This window comes from Poecile atricapillus, chromosome 3 (genome assembly GCF_030490865.1).
Source record: "Poecile atricapillus isolate bPoeAtr1 chromosome 3, bPoeAtr1.hap1, whole genome shotgun sequence".
NCBI classification, from domain to species: Eukaryota; Metazoa; Chordata; class Aves; order Passeriformes; family Paridae; genus Poecile; species Poecile atricapillus.
The window spans coordinates 61,688,913-61,709,067 of NC_081251.1; the positions used below are offsets into that span (position 1 = coordinate 61,688,913).

General features: G+C 36.7%; 1 protein-coding gene across 4 annotated transcripts in view; it reads left to right on the forward strand.

The window, feature by feature from the left end:
- TULP4 (TUB like protein 4) overlaps nt 1-20,155 on the forward strand; it is a 150,127-nt gene that overhangs the window by 15,138 nt on the left and 114,834 nt on the right. For 2 of the 4 annotated variants that reach the window (XM_058834686.1, XM_058834687.1), the window contains exon 2: nt 11,603-13,876. In XM_058834686.1, coding sequence (XP_058690669.1) covers nt 13,625-13,876 — 252 coding nt within the window. In that variant the 5' untranslated portion in view covers nt 11,603-13,624. Of the gene's footprint in view, nt 1-8,166; nt 8,359-11,602; nt 13,877-20,155 lie in introns of those variants that run through there. The other 2 variants (XM_058834689.1, XM_058834685.1) reach the window with 2 other exon arrangements.

Below are 20,155 nucleotides of genomic sequence, written 5' to 3' on the forward strand. Positions count from 1 at the left end.
CTAACTTCTTTCTGTTTCTGAAGTCTTCCTGTACCTCAGTCTTGCGCCTGCTCCTTGGCTGTGATTCCAACACTCACCTGATCCATCAGTGATTTAATCCAAATCCCCAAAGTCACAGAATATTTCTCATTTTTTTTAAGTATTTATTTTGTGATGTATTAAGAAACTGAGTCTGTCCAAGGCAATGTCGGATGGGCACCTGCCAGTGAAAACAGGGATGAGGGTCAAGTGGATCTAGGAAGGGAAATTGGAGTGGGTCACTGAGGTGGCAGAGATTAAGAAGTCTTTCTATGGCATAGTCTTTGAACAGTTTGCCGTTGTGGAGGCCTTTCGGAAGGAATTGTACTTATTTGACAGAGTTGCTAAAAAGACTCTGTAGTGTGTGCATTCAAGGTATCATAGGGTGTGAGAGATTTTATAGAAGCAATCCTGCCTTACTGTATACGGAATGTACTACTACCTTGGTCACAAAACTTTATTTCTCAAGAGACAAGATATCATAAAGCCGTTGGATTGCCAGTGGTTGTGGTGACTCTGCCAGTCACGTAGCGGCTCTTCTGTTGAAGATGGATGGAGCTCTCTTAGTAATTTTGTGGTAAGAGCAGGGCTCTCTGAGTCATTGAAGGTTGCTATGAGAAACCCAGTAGTGTTTCCATAGGGCATAGCAATGTAATTATAGAAGCTTCATTTGGAAATTGGTGAGGTGTCAGTTATTTGTAGCTCTGCTTCAGAGCAAGAGAAACAATGCATGTTGAACAGAGCAGATGACCTGTGTGTATATCCTGATTTTCTCTGCATCTGCAGGTGGCCTTCCAGGAGATAGGCTTGGGTTTGCTTTTAGTCTGCTGGAGCTGTTGCTGATCTGGGTACTGTTCTGAGAAGCAGCAATAAAGAGCATTCCCTATCAACCCAGGGCAGTTGTTTTGTAGTTTGGCTTTTGGCTCTTGCAAGGAAAGCAACAGATCCAAGAATCACAGAACACATTGCATGAGGTAATGTTATTAAACAGTAAATGCTTCGCTATGCTCTGCTTAAAATTTTTGATAAAATGTTGAAGCATTGAGAGAGAATAATCCTGCAACATCTGTACGGCTCTACATAAGAAACACTGTTTTACTGTAGAACATCCCAGCATATGTGCTCCCCATCCCAGTGGGAGACTGACTGCCTGGCAGAAGATAGGCTGTAATCAGATCCCTGCAGCTCTGCATTGCTCTAGTGTGTCTGTTGAGAATCTAGCAGTGTCTTGCTTCATTTTATGGTTCATATTGCTTTCTGTGAGATGGATTTCTTCATCTGAAATGAAAATTGGTAAACATGCAAGTGCAAAATAAACTTGTGAGTTAGATTTATAAAAATCTATGTTACTGGTTTCAGTCAACTGAAAAATCAATTTAACTGTTCTTTTGGATGTGAACTCTATCTTCTGAAGCTTTAATCAACATAACTTTCCAGTCTTTTTTGCTGACATTGGTTACAAGACTTCAGAAAGTATTTAACTACAATTAGCATCTGATTGTAGGGATTGGAAATGATATTTTATTGATATTTTGCTCTTAAAAGGGAGAGTATTAACAAGTTTGTTAATACTGCCTCCTACCTACTTATCCAATAGAAATAAAAAATTATATGCAAGATAATGAAGGAGACTAGATAGGCTTTGCAGATAATTTATAGCTGTCTTAGAATACTGAGGGTAGAATATTTCAGTCTACATGGATGGGAACAAGAAAGAAGTGTTAGAGATTTCTTAAATCTAGTGCTATGCTTTAGTCACTCCTGAGTACAGGGGGAAGAAATTTTGGGTTTCTTTGCATGCCCCTTAAATGTCACATTTGTGTGGGATTTTTCGTGGCTAAGTTGCTTAAGGATTTTGTGTACAGTAGGGATTTGACAGGAAATAATGAAATATTTATTTTATGGGTTATCCATCAGTAAAATGTTGTTTATTCCAATTCTTAGTGATAGAGTCTGGTAGGATTACTGTGGTATTGACACTGTGGGGGATAAAAATAAAACAGACATATTACTTATCTCTCAGGTGCATTAATTTGTAAAATTATTTGTTTCCATATGATAATTGCCTTTAGGGGTTTGCTTTTTGCAAGCTTACAGTGGAACATTTATCCACTCATGTCTTTGTTAGGGTTATTTAACATTCTTGGAATGGTGTATGCCATCTCCTTGCACTATCTTATGGCTTTGTGGTTTTAATAATACACTGAATTCCTCATCCTAGGAATGTAATGAGTGGCTCATTATTTTTTTTTTTCTCACGGATAATCCTAGCAACCTTTCTGCATTTTGTTTTGACCAGTGGCACAAGCATTACACAGCCCCTTTTACAAGAGAAATACATTACAATGCAGATGTAAGGAGAAATAGCAGGAGCAGTAAAACAGCTCTGCTGTGACGGTGTACAGGTATAAAAAAGGCAGTATATTTACATGTAAAGTAAATCTTGTTCTATGTCTTTTTAGAAAAGAAATGGACTGATTTCAGGCAAACATATAATCTTATTATATATTTATTATATGTGGATTATATATTAAGTATAACAGATTTCTTTGTTTGCTTTTATTTTTTAATATATCTTATACTATTTTAATCAAGCAGCCAACTAGTGAGTTGTTAGGTTGACAATCCAATGAAATCAGCATCTGTCAGGTATTATTTGAGGTTTTAGAGTCACTGAGTAACTAGATTTTCCCGTATTTAATTTAGTTACTCAATTCTTTTAATAGCTAAGAATATTTGTATTCTGATATTGTAATTTCTGTATGTTCATCATCTTTGTTTCATGCTGTCATTCAGTAGTAGTAATTGAGAAGTAATATATAATTTTAGTTATTTGGATAGAATTTTCTTACAATATCATTAGGTTACCTAATTTCAGAAGCATTGTATGAAAAAGTATTTATGAAATACTGTATTTTAACCTTTCTCTCTAACATTTGTCACGTGCATCCATCTGCAACAGATCGAATGTAATGTCAGTTTCAAGCAGATGCTGAACTATTGAATTCATTGTAGTCTGGCTAACAGAAGTAACAATAAAGCTCATAGTTTCTTCATAGTAACCTGTTATTATGTGGTCTGTGAATAATACACAGTTAATGGAGAATGTATTAAGGTGTCAGTGCAGCATTAGACCCTGAAGTGCTATACTGTCTTATGTTTCTTGAATCTAAGAAGGAACTGGAATATCCTGATCCTCTTAAGCTACTGAAGTGAAATCCTGAAAAAGATGTTTTCATGTAATTTGTTTTAATCGACTTTGTAAGCTCAAGGGGATGACTGACACCACAAGATTACGATGTTACCTTGCCAAGCTGCTTACCAGAAAAAGCAGCAGAATTTTCCTTACAGCTTGCAAGCAGACTTTTTTAATACAGATGTTGAACTTTTAGTACAGATGTTGAGTTTTACAGAGTGAATGACCAGAGTGGATTATATGTTGCTTATTTTCTCCGATTGTTCTGCTTTTTCACCTCTTCACAAAACTCTTAACATAGTAAATACTGGGCTTTCATACAGCTCTGGAGTACTTAGTGAAGTACTTAATTGGCAAAAAAAAAAAAAGTACCGAAACAGGCTTGTCTAAATATATAGCAGTCTTAGGCATAGAAGGAAAAAGTAACTATGTAGGATAGCTATAAAATTTTACATCAAGATTATGTTATGAAATGACCTTGGATTGCTTTTGTCTTAATATTACTTTTGTCTAGAGAAGGAAAAGTGTGCTTGAGCAAAGTGTGATTGCAGGACTCTGACCTATATTTGTCAGATTTAGCAGAAGCTGTCTGCTAAGTAGCGCATCATCTACCAAATGCAATCATATTACTTTGGGAAAGTAATATCTACTTTCTGAGTTTCCAAATTGAAGTTCAAAATGTATGAAGCCGATATTCTTCAACCAAATCAGTCTTTCCTCTGACTGTTTTGAAAATGTTACTGTCTTCCTGCGAAGATCCTTGTGTTCCTTGGGAAAGGCAGTAAGGTAAAACTTGTCAGTAGGAAAGAAGAAAATCCAAAGGAAAAAACTCTCACACCAGCATTCTTTCTCTTGTTTAGTCATGCATAACTTTAGCTTTAATTGTATGTGAATGCATTAATGCTGTGTGTTTATAAAAGATACAGATCTGTGATTATGAGTCTTCCCTTTTGATTCTCATCAATTTGTCGATTCTAAGCTTTACAAAAAAAAAAACCTTCTGGGTACAGGTTAGGTTAGGTGCATTTAAAGAGGCATTGAGAGTTCTATTGAGGAAGAGAAATAATTGGGTCCAACTAGTTTCACAGTTACTTCGTTTATGGGGATAAAAACAACAGAAAAGAATTAATTATAGCACTAGCTACCAAGTAATGAGAACATTACTTTTCCTCAAAATATCCACACTAATTTATAACATTTGTTGACTTCCTTGATGAAACAGGAATGCTTGTTCAGTGGAAGAGCATTTTCATAAATTTGTAGAGATTAGAGTTAGAAGCAACCACTATGCCCTACAGAGGGCATTGAATGAAATAATCAGAAGTTCTACTTAAAATAACTCATGTTGCTCTGACATCTCCCTTCATCTCCCCTTCCTTTTTTTTTTTTTTGAATGTTATTGTATGTTTCCAGTGTGGTAGTGCATGTGTCACATACAAAGGTGTATTGGGATTTTTGAGGAGAATATTGAAAGTTCAGTGTATGTTCATAAGAAAGTATTAAAGAGCCTGTGGGCAGATATTGGAGATAATTAGGAACTAGCTGGAACTGCTGCAGACTCGAGGGATGTTTGCAGGCTGCAGAATGTTCCTAAGGGAAAGAAATTGCTCTGTAATTACAGGCAAGGTCAGTGCAGTCAGTTCAATGGAAAAGGGATGGTGACAGCTGGGGCTCCCTCCCATCAAGGTCTTTGAATGTTATTAGTGAGACGCAGTTGTTGCTACTTTTTGAAGAAGTGCCTGGTGAAGTATACATTGACTAAGGGCTCTCTGTGCTGTGAGGATTGCAGCCTTTTCTTGAGCAAGCAGATTGACACTTATAAGTGTAAGGAATTTCTTGGTCACACTTCACATTTCTTTGAATCTTTAAAGTGTTTGGATGTGTTTTTTGGTGGTGTGAATCTCCCAACTCTTTAAAAGGCTAGTATGTGTTATTTGTGTGTTTTTATTTTCTGAAACAGGTTTTTCAACACCTGTCTGGAGTATTTCAGCTTACTTCTGTTTATTTGGAAATGAGGCATATTTTCATGGCTGATGGGTAGCTTTGGCTCCAGGGCATTCAAACCATCTTAAATTCATCCTGAAGAGGAAAATCTTTGCTTTTCTTTCTTCTAAGGACAGACCCCTGAATTCAGAAATATTCTGTGCCCTAACTTTGTTATCAGTAGCCTTCAGGTGGCAATACTAGTTGCAGGTACTCCTTCCTTCTGTTTCTCACTTATTTTGTATCTTTTCCAGTTTGCCGGTGCAGCTGAATGTGGGGCAGCACTGGTATTGTGTCAGGGATTGATTCTACTTAAAAGAGCAAAAACTTTTGGGCACAGCCCAAACTGATTGTAATTTATTGCCACAATTCCCAACCCCTTTGTGCGTGGTGAGTTCAGGAAGGGAAGTTTTTTAAAATCAGTTGCTGTTTTTGGAGAGTAAGTTTTCAGCAAGATCAGCTTCTTGAACTGCACAATTGAAAGAGGGCTGGTGCTTTGTGTTAGGAGTGGCTGGGGTGTATGGTTTGTCACAAGCAAAGTTGAGAGTGTGGCTGACTCTAGTAAACCAGATATATATTGTTCAAGTTATGAATCTTGAGTTCTTAAATCTTTTGTTGGTTCTTTTCTCAGGTATTCAGGCTGTAGCATCTGGAATGGTCATTCTGGCTTAACAGAGTGGTATAGTGTGTCGTGCTAGGGGTTGAGAAAGAAGCAATTAGAGTGGTGGGAGCAGTGACTTACAGCTGAATACTTTGTGTTGTGAAGTCTAACCTTCAATTATTTTTCTGGTTTGCTTCCCTACTATAAAAGCATAACAGCTCCAGCATTGTTGGACTCAGAAATTTCCCATGAGTGTGTTTGACCAGTAACTGATTAAAGGGACTTGCATTAATTCTTTCACAAATGGATATATTATTTATTCAGCAAAAGTATATAGTTGTTAAAGAAAATGTTTCAAAACCAAACAACAAAATGTGGATATTCTCTCTTGCCTGTTTTGGTAGTTTCAGACATGTCAAATACTCTTAGATTTGAGACTGAATTGGTTCTGCAGTATTTTTATCTTTTCTAACTTCTTTTCCCTGTGAACAGCATGACTGTTTACCTCACTTCCTGCACACACAGGATTTTTAACAACCTGCTATATTCCATGTCTGCAGGCCTCCACCTTTTGGAGAACGTGTATAAATTTGGCAACTCACAATTAGTATCTTTATGTCCTAGTTTAGGGCAAATTAGGGAGGAAATTAGGGAGTATCTTTAAAAACATTAGGTGTTTTTCTTGGAAAAATATTTTCTTGAAGACTTTAAAATTTGTCCCTTGGGTATTGTTTCTAACTATTTTTAAATTTATCTTGCATTTAATCTGCTGGAGTAGCATCAAGAATTGAAAGTGTAATACGTATAATTGTTCTAAAAATAATACAGATATTTCTCTTATTTTTCATATAAGAGCTATAATGAAAAGATCTTGTACTTTAAAAAATGTATACAACATAGATATATTGCCTTCTCTACTATTACAAGAGCTCAGGAGGCTCATTCAGCTACTACTGCTTTTTATTTTCCCTTATAAGAGTAATTTGGGGAGGAGATGGCAGTTTGTCAGAGTATTGCATTGAAATAAATTTTGTCAGTATTCACAATGAATGCCTGCTGAACAGCCTCTAATACAAGTTTCACTTCCCTCAATATGCCAAGAAATAATTTTTTGGTCAGTTTTATCTGCTTAATGATACATAGGTACATATAACTAACATTACAGTGCCTGTATTGATGGCCTGGCAGTTATCAGTGTCACATTACAGTGCCTGACATTAGACCTTTGCTGCAGGTCTGGTTTGGGGCAGCTATGCTGGAGCTGCACATCGTTCTGCATCTCTGATTAATATGACTGTCTTGAAGTAGGGGAAGAGCTTCTAGACTTGCACAAGGACAAATACCGTGAAAAGAAAGCCATTTAAGAACAACCACAACAAAAATCAAGCGTCCTCTAACTTTCTTTTAATCTCTACTCTTCCTTCATTTTTCTTGGGGTATTGAGCATTTTCATAACCACTGGTTATCTTACTGGTATTTATTTTGAATCACGTCCTCCAAATTAATTTTGTATTGTTCTGTAATATGCAAGGAAGGTGTTAACCTGGGTGACTTACGCCACAATGGGAAGTGAATAAAGGAAAGGTAGGTAGAAGATGTGAATGAAAATAGAGGAAAACCAGTACCTATTCAGGTCAAAATTACATTTTTTTTCCCTATGGAATTGGCCCATTTTTCATGGAAAAAAAATCCTTTATCTCCAAGGCAGCTAATATTTTCTTCAGGCTTTTTAGGAATGTAGTTAGTTTTTTAAAATAATTTTCTTTTCCTTTTTTGATAGGATTGTTTAATAATTTTTGTTAATTTATAGGTTGGTCTAAACAAACAACAAATTATATCATCTTACCAGCTTCTATCTCAATAGTATTTAGCCTGTAATACAGTAACTCTATTACAGGATGTGCCAATTTTGTACTGGAGTGTTCAGCAATAACCTTGGAGGTCGCTCCCTGTTTGATAGCTGGTGGGATCATCTGCCATCAGCTTGTGCCAAACCACTTGTGGTTTAAAATACCTTGCTGTCTTTGTGGACAGTGGTGTACATCTTTTCCCTCTTAGACTGTAAAGGGAGGGAAGTCTACAGTTTCCTTTGACCTTATGCAGATTTGGCAGGTAAGAAATCTGCTTAGGTTGAAAAATCCTGAGGTCTTTTCAGAGACTCTTTATCTTCTGTTTCTTTCCTTAAGATGTTTGGGCAGCCAGAATCTTCCAAAAGCAGGCTGTGAGTCCTTATTTGTTTTAGTTTCTTGGAGATCATAATTCAAAAGTAGTGTGTACTCACTTCAATTTTCCTTCTTTGCTTGCTTTCCCTTCCCAGACCCCTTTTATCCTCACCATCAGATTCTCTGCTCTGGAGCCTTGAAGAGTAGGGGTTTGAATAAACATGAAATACTGAAGAGCTTGATGCAGTGTTGGTACATTCAGCTGTGCATGGCTTCTTTCTGTCAGCTAAAGAGACACCTCAATGAAAGATGCATGAGAACAAACAAATATTTTTCTGGTTGTCCAGCTGTGGCTTAACACACTTTATATAAGTTAATAGAAACAGAAGATAAAAACGGTGAGTTAAATATTGACACTACAATAGGAGAACTACGGTTTATAAGCTAATTTTTTTAAATTAGTACCTAATTTTCTGTCATACAGAAACATAACTTGCTGCTGGGTTTTGAATTTGAGAAGAGCTATGCTTTCAAAACAAAATTAAGTAAAATAGTTGTGGATCCTGCTTTCCTGTGTCACAGCTGTAATATGTTTTTGTTTCATTAGGTGTCTGTACTTAAATGTTTTATGTCAGTGGGTTAGACTCAACAGTGTTAAAGGATGAGTTCAAGTAGCATCTCCCTTTGTTAAAGGGAAAATCCGGAGAAAAGGTATTTTCAACTACATTGTGAGTGTGAATGTAGGCAATTTGTGGATATTTATTGTCCTAGTAGTAGTATTAGAGATAATTTACCGGCAAAGGCAGATTGTGCTGTACTTCTATGATTAGTCCTTGCAGTGCTGTGGAATGGAAGATGCATAAAGTTGGATTATAAAAAAATCTTCAGTTTAACATTTAGTTTGAATGAGTTCTATCTGGAAGGCCAAGTTCTCTTTGTATGGTGAGCCCAAAATGACTTTGGACTAGTGGTAGGATTGTGCTGGTCTTCTATCATGCTTTTTATCCTCTGCTATTGCACACACCACAACAGAGGTGGAAGCCATTACCCTGGTGTTCCATGGTGGGGAAAAACAAGACAAAAGGCTTGGTTTCAGCATATGAAAATAAACAGAACTGTGAGACTGCTGTAATGGTGGCAGAAGGGGAGTGTCTAAATTACTGATTTTCTAGAGGTAGGACTAGCACTAGAATCTTTTAGTTAGGTTATTTCTTATGAAATATGGAATGGATGGAAATGAAGAAGGGAATGTAAAGACTTAATACATGTAATCTTAATTCAGCCTGTATTTTGAGTGTTTGATACTACAGTCTCAAAAGTCTTTTTTTTTTTCTTGTCTCTGAGTATAACATAAAGGTAGTGTCGATCCCCAGTGATTTAAAGGTAAAATATTCTCATAGGTTGTATTGTATTTAGAAAGTATTTGAATAATGCATTTGAATAATGGCTGATTTTATTACTTCTGTAGTTATTTTAGATTTTTATCTCTCTCTGTCCAGCATTTCTAATGCAGTTAGGATATTTTTAAGAGTAGAAGCCTTTGGTCTGTCTAGTTTTGAAAGTGATGGTAAATGGGAATAAGGTAAGAGAAGGTTGTTGACCAAGATGCAGATGAATCCTTTTCTCAAACTTGTTAATCTTACAGGCAGTGAATAAGGACAGAAATTGCATACAGATTTTATGCAAAGCCGCTGTATCTATAGTTACCTGTATTTTAAAATTCACTTGTAAACTCATGATTCTTGTATAGTTCAAACAATTCTGTTTAATGCTTACCTCGCTCTGCTCTAGCTGGTGTTTGAGGGATTTTGTTTTCTCTGTAAACATTTTTTTTATTTCTCTGTAAGATTAGTAAAAGTTTGCATCATAATACTCATGCTGCTAATATAAAATGTCAACTCTTGAATGCAGATGTCTGTTAGGAAGATTCCAGTGGGTAGAGAAAAAATGGCACTGATCCCTCAAAATATCAAATTTACTTAGGGGATAAATGCAGAAGTTTGTCTACAAACCATTGTACTCTGAAAGTTTTTCAGTGTTTTCCTATATATGAACTTTCTTGGGACTGTAATTGATAAGCACCAGAAATTTGGGAAGGTGACATTTCTCATATCATCACCTTGCCATGATGAAAAAGAAATTAATAGCAGCCATTATTTTTAAAACTTCAGTGAGTTGTAGTGCTGTAGAGGTCTGGCAGTGACTCAACAAATCTCACGGACAGTGTTTCTGATAGGTCAGCCAACTGTGTAGTGCTGTAAACTACTTCACAACTTTGCCTTTGTGTCTATAAATTTGTTTTCTTATCTATTCTCTTTTTTTAAAACAAAATTAATTAATGCTTCTATAGTAGAATGAAATAAGTGGTTAATTACAGGAAACGAGATTACTATGGTGCTTTATGTAATAAAGACAAGACCATTTTTACAGCTCTGATGACTGTTATGAATGCAGCTCTGAATTTAAATGAGATCTCTTTAGCAGTAACTATGTAGATGCATTAACTGTGCATGTGTGTGCACTTCGGATACAACTTCTGGAATATCCTGAATGGCCTTTTGCTTGGTCTCTTGTGCTTTATTTGCACTCTTTTGTATAAAACTGACTTTGGGGAATTTTTCTCCCCTTTTTCAAATGGAGATTTAAGCAGGATTTGAATAGTTTTTAAATTCATCTTTATTGATTCAGACTTTTAAGCTTTAATTTGGAAGTACCTTAGGTCTCTTTAAATCAGTAGTTTAAGACCTGGAGGAATCTTCACAGTCTCTTTGAGACGGATACATTCAGTACTGTATTTTCATGGTTTGGAGCATCTTTTCTATGAGCAAAGTCTGAGACCTGAGACTTCAGCCTGGAGAAGAAAAAGCTTAAGGAGATCTTTTTGTTGGGTACAGTTGATGGGAGGGAGTTAAATGAAAGAGACAGGCTTAAAGGTGGTATCCAGTGACAGAACCAGAGGCAATGAGCACAAACTGAAACATGGATTGTTCCCTCTAAACATCAGGAAACACTTGACTGAGGATGACTAAGCACTGGCACAGGTTGCCCAGAGAGTTCATAGGGTTTCATCCTTGGGGACATTCAGAAGCTGCCTGGATACAGTCCTGGGCAACTGACTACAGGTGACCCTGCTTGAGTGTAGTGGTTGGACCAGATGATGTCCAGAGGTCCCTTCCAGGTCAGCCATTCTGTGCTTCTGTTGGTGTATCTCAGGGTCTAAACCTGTACTTGCTCTATCACTAACATCTCCCTTACCCATCTTCATTTCAAAGCTGTGAAATCTTTTAAGACTTTGCTCCAGAGACTGTGACCAGGACAAAGCTCTTCCCCCTCCTCTCCCCTACAAAGTATCCGTCCCAGATACATTTCATTAGCTATATGTGTCCATTGTGAAAACTTCTGGAAGTGTAAAAGAAAATTTTGTCGTTTGTCTTTCGTGTGTATGTCAAATACAAATATATCGAATGTGTGTGTCCGAATAATGTTTTTATCTATATATAATATACTTTATAGGAGTCCAATATAAAATCCTTAATCATAATACTTCGATTACTGTAACAGTAGTACCAGTATTTTTAACTTGTTTTGTGACTTTTTTATTCACTTTTTTCTTTTTATGTGTGTGTGTGCTTTGCCTTGCAGAGTTGGAAGAATCCAGGCATTTCAAGTTTTGAGTAACGGGCGTCTTACAAGATTACCACACCTAAACTGGGAAGGCAGATGCAGCTCTGAGTACCAGACTGGTGTGTGCACTGCATGTACATGAAAACGCACATGTTTCTGTCATCACGTAGACTTTATCTGGCACATTCCTGAGAGCTTTGCAGTTGATGAAAATTAATCTGAGAACCAGATGGAGCACCTTTGCAGCACAGGAATCCGTAATCCATGGAAAGACACCTGCCAGTAATGTTCAGCTTTGCACGTGGTCTTCACGGCTGAAAAAAGTTTGCAAGAAGAGAAGGAACAAAACACCCTCTGCAGAAGAAGCCTACTAAATACCTCCACAATCTAAATCAATAGCTGTGAGGGAAACAGAAAAATCAAGAGGGCAGAGGAAACTGATTTAATTCTAGCAGAAGAATAATGGTTTTCGGCACGTTTTGCTTTGGGCTCAGTAGATTGTGAATGGACTAATAAATTGTGACCTGCTGAGTAATGATGACTGGAAGTAAATAAGTTGAGGAACTATGGGACAAGTCTGGGCACTGAACTGAGCAAACCTCACCGTCCTTGAGTTAACCAGGTCATCAGACTTGCATATTCTTTCTCCCTCTCTTTTTTCCTCTTTTCACTTGGTGTGGTATAAATACTAGCTAATTGAGCTCATAAATGTTATTCAAATAAAACGATTGGAATACTTCATATGTTTCCTTCTTGTACAGCTGCAAATGTTGTGTCTGGAACTATGAATCTGTGCTGTAGACAAGCATCAAGAAGGAAAGATCCGATCAAACAAACAAGGAAAATACCTAGAGAAATAGAGAACCCAGGAAGTCAGATTTTTAATGCTGCTTCTCTTTCTTTTTTAGATGATTATAATTCTTCCTTCCTTGAATTTTAGAAGATTTTGAAAGAGTGCTTACTTGATGTGCTTTAATTCTGGCATTTGTTTTTTATGGTAGAATGAAAAGTCTGTGATTCCTTGTAGCAGAAAAAAACAGAAAAGTAAAAGAAAAACAGCTTGACATTTTAGCCTGTTTCACAGGAGAGAGAACTTCACGGTTCACCTGAGGCAAACTTATCTACTTTGAAAGCTAAAAGCTTTAGAGCATTTTGGATTCTGCTATAAATGAAGAGAGGGTTCTTTTTCATTCGTGTGTGGCAGCAAAAAGTGGGAAAGCAGGCAAGATAGCGTGATAAACAGTTCAGGCTGTGTTGGGTCTCTGGTGGAAAAAAAGTGCTGCAATGAAAATTGGATTGGCTTTGGATTGCAAAAACTTTTGAGTCCAACGAGCGGTTCAGTACCAAGAGGGATTTCCCAACTGGCCTGGCACACCAGTGCCTGCACAAGTTCGGGTCTGTTGTTTCACACGGTTTGTGTGCCTTTTTTTCCCTTTATGCAATCTCTTTCAGCTTTAGCAGCAGAAATACATCAGATGGAAAAGATATGCCAGAGGGCAGCTTGGAAAAGAGGAAGGTCATATATATACAAATATATGTATGTGCGTGTGTTTAAATTTCTGCAACTGAACTTTTGAAGAAAATCTGACTGGAGGAAATTTTAAAAGCCTTAAGTTACTTGAAACCTACACATTTGCAACTCTTTGTCTCTGGAATTGCATTACGCTAAACTGGAATCTCAGGCTGTATAAAGATTATATCAAGTTGAGCAAAAAGATGACTTAACCATTTCTTGAGCGCCTCTTATGAAGTAGCTGTTTCTCCAAAGGATAAGTGCACCCCCACTCTACAGACTCAAAACAAAAATGAACCTGAATTTTTTTTTTAAGTGTTACTTTTTCTTAGCCAACTGCCATCATCTTTTATAGAGGAATTTTTCACTATGCATTTGGTGGATATTTATAAACACTGACCCCATCCTCCTCCCTTTCAATGATCTATCCCAGGTCAGTCTTATCAATAAAAAAAAAAAAATTGATTTAAATTTTGTGCACTAGACATATTACTTTCTTATGTCAAAAAATAAAATATTTAAAAAGCATGTATGCAGCAGTGGAACATGGGCCTGTTCTTTGCAGCGATTCCAACATCCTCTGCCTCTCCTGGAAAGGCAGAGTCCCCAAAAGTGAGAAGGAGAAACCGGTGTGCAGGAGGCGGTACTATGAGGAAGGCTGGTTGGCAACAGGCAATGGCAGAGGAGTTGTAGGCGTCACTTTTACTTCCAGCCATTGCAGGAGGGACCGGAACACCCCTCAGAGAATCAACTTCAATTTGAGGGGCCACAACAGTGAGGTAAGCAAAACGTGTGTTACACTTTAAAAAAAATGATAGCTATATATATTTTTTTAAGTATTTCTGCTTGAAATTTGACAGAGTGGTATGAAGGAGGCTCAGGACTAATCCAAACGTGATTTTGGTCAATTGGAATTTTTCTGGTAAATTCAAGAATATAAGACTGATGGTGGGAGGTTCCCTAGAAATGTGTCTGGTTTGGCCTACTTTCTCCTTCGTTCCCTAGCACCTGCCACTTCCCAGGCAAATGCAGTAAAGGCATGTTAATGGAAGTTAAAAGTTGAGATAGTCGACTGCAACTGCTTTCACACATTACTGAAGTCTGTCCTGGAAGACTAATGGAAAGGCAGGGGAATGGGAAAAAAGCTTGGTTGAAGTCTGTCAGATTTTCAGAAGCTGCAAACTGGAACGGCCTGTGACAGGAGATTGTTTTTGTATCTGGCAAAACTTCTCATTTTGTTAGAAAAAAGGCCAAGTGTGGCTTCTCAAAGAAATGCTGAGGTGCCTTGCAGTGAAATGCCGTAACTTCAGTGTGCAAGGCATTGTCCTGAGTACAGTGATACAAAAACTTCTCCATTTGTGTTTTCTGAAAGGCATAAATCTGTTGGTATAAACTGATCTTTCAGCTGTGCTTTATCATCTTCCTGGCTCCCATCTCTTTCTCTGTATAATGCTTCATGGAAAGTGCAGGTGATGCGCAGTAGCATACCAAGTGCCATAGACAGCAGGGAGGACCTAGTTTGTTTCTGCTTTTTAGTTAGTATATGTTTGGATGTGCTGTTTGAGAAGAATCTGTCCAAATCAAAGACAAAAAAATCAAAATCTTTTAGCTTGGTGGGTGGAATTACATTTTAAGTAATGAAATGAAAACCAAAGATACAATGTGTTTTTTCTTGTCTCTTATCCTATTTATTGGGTGGACTCTGGGAATATGTGATGCCCTTTCAACACAAGCTGCACCAAAGTTTCAGAAGGAGGTAGTTTTGTTTCTGGTGTAACATCGATAACAAGCCTCTTTTAAGGAAAAAGGGAGCAGCCAATAAATACTTAGTCTGAAATAATTGCTTCCACATGCTTTGTGTGTATTGAGGTGTGTGGGTGTATGGTAAATCATACAGGCTTTTATATGTATAGATGAAAGACAGATTCATGTATTATTTGTATCAGGTTCATTCAAAAAAATTACAGCCACATTTTCCTAAAGGGAAGAATGATGTTTGAATCCAGCATTTTGGTTTGAGTGACAACTAGTTGTCAGTTTAATTTTCAATTACAAATTGCATTTTATTTGTGTGTTGTATTTTAAGTGTGTGGCACAATAACCCCTTTTCATTTCTCAATATTTTGTTATCTAACTTTTCTGTGAACCTGGGCACTTGTTTTTCTTCTTTTGTGTAATATATTTTGGGAACAATAAGGAATAATAATAATAAGGAAGTGCTGTTTACAGGAACATGAAGACTTACTGCAAAACTTGGAAATACAAGGCTAGGTTTCAGTATGTGCCTATTTAAGTGGAGAAGATGCTCATGTGCATGCTGTCCTTTGGGTTTGGCCAATTTTGCTTTATTTACTCAGTTGGCCATTGGAGTCTCTTTCTGGGTCACTGCATCATTGCTGTGTGGATTTAGCTGTGATGTTTACACATCCTTTCAGTTAACAGTGATTGGCATGAGAGAGAGACTCAAATTAAATGAAAATTTTCTTTTTGTTTGAATCTTTTTGTTGTTGTTGTCAAGCTTGTCATTAATAAAAGGTTGTGTTCCTGTAAGTAATTCTCCTGATAGCAGGAATTGTGTCAATGACCAGAGCAGAGACTGCCACTTTGTCTTTGTAAAACAAAATTGACATGGTGGGATACAACTGAGGGAAAAGAGAAGTGGCTTTAGTGGAACTAGGTTTCTGTGAGGAGTCTGTGGCTGCTATCAGATTTTTCTACTGTCATGGCTTTTTGACCATCATTGTAAGTAAAAGTTCATTTTTACAAGATGATGTGTTACACAATGCCCTTCACCAGGCTTACTGAATTTAATCCTTTTATAGGAGAATCCCACTAATTTGGATAGGACTGTTAAAGATACATAGTTGAATGGACAGCAAGATTTTTTTTCTTTAGAAAACACCTTTTCTTCTTGATCTGTCTACTGAAAGATCCTCGAAAGAAAATATTGAACAGCAGTGCTTATTGTTAATATTTGCATAAGAAGTAAATGTTTTGTTTTCCTATTTTCCTGTTAAAAAGCAAGCCAACAACAATGTTGTCTCTACTGTGTACTGCCATTCATAATGGAAAATGTTGATTTTGCAAGCACATCCTGGTATGTGTGTCTGATTAAAGCTGCATTTGTTGCACAGAATGGGTCCTTAGATTGTGATTGACAAAACTCATAAGAGCCTGTTTGATTTGTTGACCAGTTCTAGAAGCATACTGAGTTGTCTATTCCCCAGAAATGGTGATTTACACCTATTTTGTAGTTTATTTATAAAAGGTTAATTTTCTCTATATTTTTTCTGGGATAAAGCTAGGGTGCCAGGTGAAGTTTATTGCTTTTCAGTCATACAATGCTACTTCAACATTAGTATGCATTTGATTATTAAGTATAAAATGTTGAAATGAGCAGAATGGAAGAGTGACAATATAGAAGCTAAATGCTTTCCATTTGGGGTGTAATTTACAGTATGCTGTGAGCAGAGCACTACAGTGTATTTCAGTTTTGAAGTGAAAATCTAGAAGAGGTAATGTGGCAGCACTGTGCTTCTGGTAAGAATGTGAGACTATTTTTAAGTGAGTCAAGAAGGTGAATGCTTGTGATCTATTTCTGCAATCTTTTTATGACTGCTGAAGAAATTCACTGAAATCTTTCTGGTGTATTTTCTTGACTTTAATAACATGCCTGTAGCCTATGAAAACAAACAAGAATGAGGAATCCCCAGGACTGAATTACTGACATGTATATTAGTGCTGTATTTGAATGACTCATCATGTTGAACAATAATTGAGAATTAAAAGCATTGTACTGTGAGCCACACTTGTGTTTCTACAGTTGCTTCATTCGGTTGTTAGAGTTTGCAGCAACTTTTTTTTTTTTTAAATTTTTTTTTCTTTTTGTAGTTACTAAGGAGAATTACAGACTTAAAATAAGCATATTCCCATTCTGTGGTAGGGGGTGAAAATACTGCATTTTGTGGTACAAAATGAGTGACCAGTAGGCTCTGAAGCATGCCAGGCTGAGTATATTTTTTATAGTGCAACAGAGATACCAACTTTGAACATCTGATCCATCTTGAGTTTTCTGTGTAGAGATTTTCAGGGGGTTCTGTGAGAGATAATTAGAAAAAAACCCCAAACTTAATTTAGGAGGCTTCAGTTAGCCTCATAGGGATTTTCCTTCCCGTGAAATGTTTGTAAGGTGTCTGCAAATCTAATTGGTTGGATGGTGCCATTTTAAGTGTTTCTTTTAATGCTTTCTGTTGTGTCTAGTGCATGAAGATGGTACCAATATTTATGGCACTTACTGTTTCTTAAACGACTAGTGCTTAAAAAATGTTTTGCAGGTGTACATTTTCTTTTGACTGAGCTAACTAAAAAGACATCTTTGATATATTTAATAAGATTCAGTATGCTAATTGCTAGACTGAAGCATTAAAAAGTATTACAAGTATATGCAAATTAGATGTAGTGAATTAAGTAACAAGCCGAATACATTACTGAGCATATATAACATTTTTTACTGTAAATATAAAGGAAATTATTTATTTACATTTGTTATTATTTGAGTGTTCCAAGCACATATCTACAGCTGCAAAAAACCTACCCTGTTTAATTTAGCACAGGTATTAGTAGATAGGGATGTAAATGTATCTCAGCTGGAGATGTCAAATGAATTAGTTACAGCTTTTCAAAGGAACACTATCCTTTAAAAATATTCAGTACATGTTGGTTTTCATAGTACATTAGTTATGGAAGTCTGCACAGTTCTTGGTTTTGTTTTGGTTTAGAGTAGAAGGAGCTTAAAAATGGTTTTTCCTGTTTTGAAAAGAAAGAAATATTTTCTTTATCCTGTCCTATTTTATTGAGGTTATATGTATCTTGCAGGGCAGATTTTTTTCCAGAAGTCTGTTTCTTGTTTAGGAAGTAAATTTTAAAAACCCAAACAGATAAGCCTTTTCAGTAGCGTTTCTTGGTTTGTAGTGTCACTGGTAAGAATACAGGAAAAAAAATACAGGAAAACTTTTTGTTTGTTTGTTTGTTTAAACTTTGTTTTAATATAACTGGCATTTGAATGTTAAATGTGATTTTTATTATGATTCTTGGACCGAAAAATTGAATCAACATGTGACTCTTTACAGTATGGATCCCTTGTATCAAATGTTGCCTTCAGACACAGCTGGAACAGTTGCTACTGGTGAATAATTAAAAAATCTTGAGGTAGAATGCTGATGATGATGCTTTTTGGCTTTAGAAGCCTCGGTGGTACAAGACAGACACTGTTGTAAACTGCAGTGGTACTGCAGATCTCTTTTCTGTTTTTCTGTCACTGCACAAAGAAGACAGGATGTTTGTTGGCAGAAATACTGTCTCTTTGTTAAAACAAGCTAGTGTAATTGGAAAAGACAGACAAGCTTTTGGGCATACAGGGTTCTGAAGGAGGACTTGTATTTCTGAAAGATTGCGTAGTCTTTACATCCCTTCTACCTGATTCAATGCTATATCTGTCTACAAACCATGCCCTTCCTATGTCCTTACACTGTTACGGCTACAGAAAAATAATGCTGCAGAGAGAGACAGAACTAGTGGGAAGTGACTTGTAGGATAATAGGTCCTGTGCCTGACTGTGCTGGCTCTGGTGGATTTGTACTGTGACTGGTATTGCCAGGCACTTCTGACTGCTTGTTTTCAGAAAGGACAGACGTGTTGGGCTTTCATGTGGGCTTCTTATTGCACCTTCTTGAACTGCCTGCTCTGCACTTAGTCCGGGTGCTTGAGCGCTTTTATTTCTTAAAGCAAATATTAAAAGAGCCAAAATACATTTTATACCTTTTTGATAGTCTTTTACCAATCTTTTCAACCTTTGCTGAAGTTTAAACGTGCTCCATGGCATTCTGGGGTGTCTTTCATAGCCTTCTCTTAGGAGAATTGTTAAAGAAAATAAATGGAGCAGTAAGTTGGAAATGATTGATCCTTTTCCCTTAAATGCAAATAGCAGTCTTGCTGTTTCCCATTTCTATGCCCTGTGTCAGTTTGCAAATGCCAAGATATGGCCTAAACTTGTGTACCAGCACACCTTCTGTATAGTTTGTTCACTCTAAGAACTGTGACCATTTTTAGTGAGTCTTCTCCTTTTCCTTTGTGGTACTGTTTTTTTCCAGCCACACCCAGCTCCTACTTTCATAAATATTTTTGTGAAAGGCCTTTTCTGTCTCTCTGTCCAGTTTTCTCAATTGCCTCAGAATCCCAGCCTCTCTGTTCAGTGTTTATTCTTATGCAGTTGTGGCTTTGAAGCAAGCTATCCAATACAGTTGTTGCTGAGTAATGAGGGATTGTAATGCTGCATTGATCTGCTTCTTGGAAATTGCTCTTGTAGGTCATGCAGCAGTTTGTTTCTGCAAAGGTTAGGTCATAAGCTTTGGAAGATTTTAAATTACAGTTTTTCTGGATTGTAGTAATAAGCATCTAGATAATTACCCTGAAAGCTGGGGGAAAAAAGGAATATATGATATGAAAACTACTGTCAGCTTTTAAACAAAATTAATTATTTTTGTAAGTGGGTCATCCATGCAGTTTAAAATTTTATCATACTGTAACATGTAGCTAAAGTTCTGTTGTGAGATAATTCTACTCAAAAAAAGTTTGAAGTGGAATTAAGCTCACCTATATCAGAAATTACCCCAAGCTTTTACTCAAAAAATTGCTGCAAGATAACAACATGCATATTTTAAGATAATGATCCGCCTGAGGGGCATTTCTTGTTTTTTGAATTAGGGTGAAGATACTTTGTTGTTCTGTATAGAAGCAGTTGTTCCACATAATTTGTGTGTTCAAGGGAAATAAATGCGTTTTCTTTAACAAATGTTTAATGATGAGGACCTATTGATGTACTGAATAGATGAGATTACTCACCTATTAGACAGTGAATACCTAAGCTTGGAATATGAGCACTTTCTGAATAAAATGTTCAATAAATAATTTAATATTTAATTCTGAAGGCCTTGTATAGCATACATACACACTGAGCATCTGAATAGTGGAGAAATTAGGTTTTATGATAGCATTTCTGA